This window comes from Limulus polyphemus, unplaced genomic scaffold, assembly GCF_000517525.1.
Source record: "Limulus polyphemus unplaced genomic scaffold, Limulus_polyphemus-2.1.2 Scaffold6205, whole genome shotgun sequence".
Taxonomy (NCBI): domain Eukaryota; kingdom Metazoa; phylum Arthropoda; class Merostomata; order Xiphosura; family Limulidae; genus Limulus; species Limulus polyphemus.
The window spans coordinates 1-7,500 of NW_013671815.1; the positions used below are offsets into that span (position 1 = coordinate 1).

Sequence of the window (7,500 nt, forward strand, 5' to 3'; positions counted from 1 at the left end):
AGTCACAAAACAAATAATCAAAATATTTCAGAGGTGGGGGCGTCAAAAGTGTCTTTACCCCTGGGTGCTGAGAACCCTTGCTACGCCACTGAGTACAGTATTAAAGATAGCTGAGTATGATGTTCTACCACCGAGACTGACTCATTTATTAGCATGGTAAGACTCACAAAGGGTACGTATTTAATTTACTTTTTGTCATTGAAGTTATTATATTAAACAAGTACATGTATATTTTGACGGACAGATTATATCAACTAAAAAACAAAACTTTCATTAATTTTTGATATCTTCTTAATCATTGCAGCCATTTCTTACGACCAAACATAGTGAATTATTTTGATATGCCTGAGTTTTCCAATTCCCTGTCTCTATGCGAATTAGCAGTAAGCTCGATGGCTTATAACACTAAAATTCGAGGCTCGATGCTTTGCAGTGGACACAGCACATATAGCCCATTGTGTAGTTTAGTGTTTAAAACAAGCAAACAAACAAATTAACATTTCTGACTTGATTCAAAATAAATATTAACTATGGTAAATTACTAATCATATTAACCTTTATGTAAAGTTTTATGTTAGGAAATTATTAATATTACTAGTGTATACCCTGTCAAAAATTATGTGTGTTAAGAAAACTCTGTAACTAACAACAATTTTATTCACATTTTTGTTTCATAATATTTCTATATACACAACACTGACAATTTTTATGTTATTTCTAATGTTAAAATCGTCCCAAAGGAAATTGGAATTTTTTTCATAATTTTAGTTATTGTTGCATAATACATTTTTAAAGGTTTTTACGTTCCTATTGTAAAACCCAGTGACACAGCGAAATGTTTTCGGACTTATAACGCTATAAACCAGGTTTCGATACCCGTGGTGGGCAGAGTACGGATAGCCTATTGTGTAGCTTTGTGCTAAACTACAAACAAACATTCCTTTTTTTCTGTTCATGTTGTAACTTTTCAAATGTTGTAACAAAGTATGTAAATATTGCGTAATTTAAGTACTATGTGTTCATACTCATACACATGTAACTAAATATTATCTAACCCTAACGTCAGTAATAGTAGATGTATTTGTAGTCTAATTTAAGCACTAGGCCTAAAACGTAACGTAAGGTTTAGCTGAAACACTACTTCATTGAACTCCTTGGTAACTTTTATTTTCCTTTTGTCTCCAACTCAATATCAAAAGCTTAGATGTTTATCAAACAACTGGAAAAAAAAATGTTATTTAACTTATCATGATACGAGAAGAAAGCCTAAAGTACTATCTGTTTTGTAATTAAGCCGATAGGCTGTAGTAAAGATTTAGTGTGCAATAACTTACCTTAGGCCTAGGTGCATGAAACTTCTCATGAAAGAAAAAATATCAATTCTAAATCTAACTTATTTCTGAATTCAACTGTTTTGCTATTATATCATCGAAGTTATAAAGAATAAACAACTAACCATTCTAACAAATCAACATGTATATTAAGCATTCAATACAGTTGGCTTAACAATAATATCAGTTGGTAGTTTTGTTGCTATGCAACGATGTAAATTCTAGACCATTACTAAAAAAGAAGTGTGACACGAAGACAGAAACTGCTTATTAAAAATAATATTATATATATTAATCACTTGTATTCATCATTTAAATAAATGTTGATATTGTTAATTAGCCAATATTGTTTTAACTTGTGCATTTTATGTTGAAACCACTTACCATTATCTTCTAAAATGTAATGTCAAGAATAATAACATAAATAGAAATCTTCGTTTTAAATTAAACTTAATTCTTGATAACTAAAAACAAAGAAGTTAATGATAATATTTAAGTTCAATCGCAATTCAATTTGTGCAAATTCCCATTTTTAGTTCTTAAAGTAATAATTCATTACAAATGAAATTATGTTCCTTAAGTTGTTATTTCTTTCTCTTTCATGTTCCAGGCATGGCCCAGTACAGCAGTTCCCAACCTTTTCACTACCAAGGACCCCCTTTTATTACTATTTTTTCCCCACGAACCCCATGTTTTTGAAAGATTCCATCTACTCAATTAACTTATTTTTCCATTTTTCACTACCAAATAAAATACATATATAACTGAGTGTGCAATTAAACGAACAACAGAATTAAAAAACTTACTTGTTTAATGAGATGGTATTTACTTCGCGAACCCACAGGGGTCCGAGGACCACAGTTTGGAAATCATTGGCCTAGTAGTTAGCATGTATAGGTTACTGGTTGAGAGCTGGCTTTAAGATTTCTTAACAGTTTTAGTTTAGTTTAGAAAATGGGACAGTCGAGATGAACCAACAGGTCCCATGTTGTACAAACCATTATGCTACGCTATGCTGGATTGTGAATTCACAGTGTGTGTCTAGCTGCCGCAAAATCGCGCTTCGAACTTTGAGTCAACGAGTGCGTTTTAAGAGTGACAATCAAATCTCGCTATCCAATTAAAGTAGCCCAAGAGTTGACAGTGGGTGATATTTTGATTAGATATTCTTCTTCTAATCTATCAGTTTAAAATTTGAGACTGTTAGCGCAGATAATACTAGTGTAGCTTTGCGCGAATTTTCTAAACAACTTCTAATGTTTTATGTTAAGTATTTAACTCATAAATATTTTAAGACTGGGTAATTTAATAGCAGCTTTAAAAAAGAATGCGTAGGTATAAAAATCCTGAAACATTAATTATACGACTATTAATTTCAAATTAACTTTTAGTGCCGAATAAATGTAATGAGTATTGTTTAAAATTTAAGAAAATAATCCACAGCAAGTCAATAAGAACCTTTTCACCAGAGGGCTAGCTATACCTTGACTTGCAAGAAAGTATTAGGCTTAAGTATTAGTGGTGTTGCTGCTTTTTAGCTTTGTAAGTAAGTCTTTTCTTTTTTAAAGCGAAAGATTATGTTTTGTCCCCAGAAATACAAGTTGTTTTAAATATATATATACGAATTGCCAGTTAGAATTAGTTCTGTAGTTTGGCATATTTCAATTTCAGATTCTTTATTAGGTAAGTGACAAAAATTAATAAAAAAAATCCTTTCAAAGCATTAATTTGTTTTACACATACCTGTACCACGAGGCTGTTCATTCTACATCTAAATAATATTTAGCAAATTGTGTAACGTTTAAATTAATTTCATGGAAAATATTTGTGGCTTATTTCGTTGTATTCTCAACACCATCACCTCCCCATGGATTTTTCTAATGGATTGTCAGTGCTTGAGAGGGATATTTTGTATATGACGTATGACAAATAGTAATATAAAAAGTAGATGCAGGACCCTTTTGTAAGATTATTGAATCACTGAACAGTAAAATTTCTGGGCCCGCAAAAATTATCAGTAAAAGAAGAAGCTGGTGTGCATGAATATATTAATAATAATGGTATATATTATACAGAATTTCCATTGTTAATTACTTTCACTAACCAAGTAAACTTGAAACTGCCATTTCATTTTTCAGATATCAAACCAACTGGATTCTTTCAGAATTATATCAAAATTACGTTTTTTAAATAGACTATGCTATAAAATTATTTTAAATATTCATCAGCTTGCATCACTATTTAGAATATTTGTTGTGTTTCTAAAGTGTGAGGTGTAGATGTGCATAATCTAGACTAATAATATAGTAACAGTTCTTATAAATAATGTATCTTTCTAAGGTGCAAGTATGTATTGGTTTAGTGGTTTGTATTGTTAGGTGAGTTCTTTTTGATTATTCAGTAGAAATAATGTAAAATCCAGTTCAGTTAATGATGAATAAAGCATATTATTGCTACATCAACTACATTGCTCAAGTCCTACCAGTTACGTTTGTGACAGACCGAAATTCACACATAAAAAGTTTTTACTAGAAATTTCATATCTAGTAATAGGCCTAACTCACAAATAAAAGTAAATAATTACTTATTTGGGCCTGTTGGTTAGGTTTCTTGACTTGCAATCTGAGGGTCACAAGTTCGAATTCTTATCATCAAATACACTCGTCCTTTCAGCCGTGGGAGTGGTATAATGTGACGATCAATCCCACTATTCGTCGGTAAAACAGTAGCCCAAAATTTGGCAGTGGGTAGCGTTGACTAGCTGCCTTCCCTCTAGCCTATCACTGCTAAATTAGGGACAGCTAGTGCTTGTGTAGATTTATGCAAAATTCAAACCAAACCAAACCATTTGTGCATTTCAACTACTACTTTGCTGAAATGTAGTTTCAAAATTACAGCACTGAAGTGGCTAAGAAACTAACACACTTACCATCTTAATAATCAGTCAACCATGCTGTAACAGACTAACTCACTAAACTAATCCAGAATCTACTGTTGTTCTTATGTTGTCAAAAACTTTTTCCCTAAATATGTTAGATGTCATGTACACATCAAATCAAGAACTCTCTAGCCTAAAAAAGAGTACAAATGGCTAACTTATAAAAAACACAGCCTACAACAGTATATTAACAGAAAGCATTGAAGTAGTGATATAGGCAACGTGATTCTTTGCGTAAAGCTCTAGTTGATTCTGTTAAAAACTAAAGATGCACTGTTAGACATGATTATTGGTTCTGAGAAAATTTGACCTTAAAAAGTTTTGACAGTTGATGCATGAACCTTTATTTTTTATTCTAGAGTTACAATGGAGTGGCGAACTGGAGTTACTGCTTCTTCTAAGTTACCCAAGACTACCCTTAAAGAAGATGCTCCCTATGGGATCCATAGTACTTTAGTGCACGGGTTTGTTTAATATTAATCATTTCAATTACTCGGGTCTCTCTGAAGTAATCTCTAGTTTTTGATATTACAATTTTTTTTAAATGTATGAAAAATAAGTTAACCACCAAGACACGAACAGAAATATGTATATATATGTATTGTTTAGGTACAATATTATTTTAAAGCAGTAGTTTTATAGTAGCACATTCCTATGGCTTAGACTAACATTGAAGGATCCACTTTTCATCAGTAACTGTGAACTGAGTAGCATCAAAAGATCATGAGCAATGGAGTTAGTGTTAATAGTATTTTTAAAGTAGCGAGAAAAAAACAATACAAAACAGCAGTAATATGAAGTGTCTTATAGATGTTTAGTAAACAGATTTATTTCACAAAATTGTAGTGTTACATAAAGTTCAGTTCATTATTTTAACTATATAAAAAAATCTTATATGTGACAAATAAGTGACTCTTAGATGATAATCTAACAGATCTGGTAATGGCTCTCAACTCACAAAAAACTATGTTGATATTATTGTTAAAAAATATGGTACACCATACTTCAAGAGCAGAAAAAAAATTAAGGTATTATAAAAAGTTTTGAAGATGTGGATTTAAAAAATTTAAGCTTCATGAATTCTTAGGAATAGTTCACAATTTAGTTTGGGATAACCTTTATCCTTGCTTGTTTGGTCACCCAAACCTTTGTCATAATGTGTAAATACAAGTGATCAATTCTAGTAGGATAAGCAGCTACGAGGTACAAGTTAAATATAAATGTTAGAAATCAAGTAATACATTATAATATCTCTTATCAGGTTTCAAAGTGTAAAGTCAGACCTCAGCTCTCCACATCCTCTGGAAATATCTGAAAAATTAGTAAGTACAGTGTAACAGTTGTTTTTAAGTTTCACTTAAGTATTTTTCCTCATTTGGCCAAGGAAAACAAGCTCATTTTTTGTGATTTGTTTATCTGCATCAAAAGAAAATTGAATGTAATATATAAAATGATAAATACGCTTTCAAACCCTGTGATATTTTTTGTTTGATCAATGTAAGGTGTAATTAATAGAATGCCGACATTCATTCCTCCCTATTGTCCAAGATTTTAGTTTGAATTTTTGTTGTCAATGAGAAGATTCATGTAATACATTTTTTTGTTCATCAAATCATGAAATTGTATTCTAGTATAAACAGAGCAGGTTCGAGACAAACTTTAAGATGTTACGCTCGATTCAAGGTCTACATGCTCCCCTGAAACTGATGGCAGAGAGGAATGCTGCTCTAAAGGTACAGTGATCTTCTTAATGTGTGGTTAAAATATCTGTACGTTTTCTTGGTGTGAGAAATATACTAGGAAACATGTAAAGTTTGATTTCTAAGAAATAAACATGCTACGTAGAGCCGCGAATGACCGATTTGACAATTATTATAAAAAGAAGCGCTGTTTGTTGTCTTGTGATTATTGGCCCTCACATGTACTCATTAGTTTTATCAAATTCCGAGACTTCATAGAAATACAATCTTAAGTGTGATTTTTTTTCTTATTTCACCACTAAGAGTCATCAACTATCAGAAATTTGAAAGTTATAGTATTTTTGTTCATAATTTATTGGCAATTGTTTCTTAAAAAAATATACTATAGACTTCAGTATAATTTTGAATATTACATATTTTTATTGGATTGTTGAGCTGTGTGTCATTTTTGGTATCGATAAGTTTTGTAGTAGGCATTATCTAAACGTACAATTTATTGTTTATTTCAAGATTCAAAGACTACCCTCGCTGCGTAGCTCCAATGTTATGTTGGATGCACTAGAAGGAAGCGATGAAGTAATTGGCTTTGAGGACATCTTGAATGGTCAGTATATCAGAACAATGATTTATTACAAAAACTGTTTGTTTGTACATATTGTTTTGTTGAATATGTGTGTTAAATCTTTTTCAGATCCAGACGAACCAGAAGTTATGGGACCACCACACATGATGATGGAAGCAAAGTTAGGCCTGTTATAAAGTGAAAAATAAGTTGTCATCTCAAATCTTACTAATCACTATTAGTGTAGTGAACTAATGTATTCTTTGTTATTATGAATAAATGCAGAGACCTGAAACTTGACTAAGTTATATTGTTGTTTTCTCAACATAACCCCTTTTATTTCATCAAGAGATCTTGTTTGTATTGTAGAGAATCTCTACACCAATGGATATTTGAAGAATGCTGTAGTAATTACCTCCAAACAATGTGTGGGTAAATTGCATGTCTTTTGAGAAAGAATCACACAAATTGGTATGTTTTTATAGAGATTTATTTAAGAAACTACTATGTACAATTAATCACTGTGCATCGACTCTTCTGACATATCAAATTCAGTTCTTGAGATTAAGATCTGGTCTTCAATATCAGAATTATCTTCCTCCTCTTCACTACGTTTTGTCTTGTTTAGTTGGTTCTTCCACAGAGAAATTAGATACTGTGAAGTATACTTGTTATGGTTGCATCTAGAACAGAAGGAAGTAAAATAACCTTTGTTAAAACAGATTCTCTATCACTCACACAAGTACGTTGTTCTTACTTAAAGAAACACTAGCTTATAAAATATTTTACATACCATTCTTACAAAGAACACATAACAAAAACAGGCAAATATAAATTATTTTCCAAGTGACATCTTTAATACAGATAACACCATAAATCACATTCAACCTGCTTGTGTTAATCACAAACACATTCAGTGAGTAGCAGTTCTGTTATTTAACTAATATTGTAGATACACACACACACACA

The 7,500-nt window shown here is 31.3% G+C and overlaps 2 protein-coding genes across 4 annotated transcripts in view; one reads left to right on the top strand and one right to left on the bottom strand.

The window, feature by feature from the left end:
- The first annotated feature begins 2,791 nt into the window (after positions 1-2,791).
- LOC106473474 (proteasome maturation protein-like) lies at positions 2,792-6,829 on the top strand. 3 transcript variants are annotated; one of them, XM_013934154.2, is made up of 6 exons: positions 2,792-2,873; positions 4,629-4,733; positions 5,531-5,591; positions 5,901-6,002; positions 6,480-6,573; positions 6,661-6,829. In XM_013934154.2, the coding sequence occupies exons 2-6, from the start codon at positions 4,636-4,638 to the stop codon at positions 6,726-6,728; spliced, it is 423 nt and encodes a 140-aa protein (XP_013789608.1). In that variant the 5' UTR covers positions 2,792-2,873; positions 4,629-4,635; the 3' UTR covers positions 6,729-6,829. The 3 variants fall into 3 exon arrangements, with proteins under 3 accessions (XP_013789608.1, XP_013789609.1, XP_013789607.1); XM_013934155.2 differs by having other exon boundaries at positions 2,807-2,877; positions 6,661-6,729; XM_013934153.2 differs by lacking the exon at positions 2,792-2,873 and adding an exon at positions 2,881-3,014 and having other exon boundaries at positions 6,661-6,729.
- Positions 6,830-7,003: 174 nt separating this feature from the next.
- The window catches only part of LOC106473473 (periodic tryptophan protein 2 homolog), a 28,281-nt gene continuing 27,784 nt past the window's right edge, over positions 7,004-7,500 (bottom strand). Inside the window, exon 17 of the mRNA XM_022401899.1 lies at positions 7,004-7,214. Coding sequence (XP_022257607.1) covers positions 7,046-7,214 — 169 coding nt within the window. The 3' untranslated portion in view covers positions 7,004-7,045. The remainder of the gene's footprint in view (positions 7,215-7,500) is intronic.

What these genes read in the sequence shown, in the direction of transcription:
- LOC106473474 (XM_013934154.2), top strand. Translation starts at nt 4,636, where the DNA reads ATGGAGTGGCGAACTGGAGTTACTGCTTCTTCTAAGTTACCCAAGACT. An exon ending in CATAGTACTTTAGTGCACGG is followed by an intron (nt 4,734 to 5,530) that starts GTTTGTTTAATA and finishes ATCTCTTATCAG; the next exon opens with GTTTCAAAGTGTAAAGTCAG. An exon ending in AGAGGAATGCTGCTCTAAAG is followed by an intron (nt 6,003 to 6,479) that starts GTACAGTGATCT and finishes GTTTATTTCAAG; the next exon opens with ATTCAAAGACTACCCTCGCT.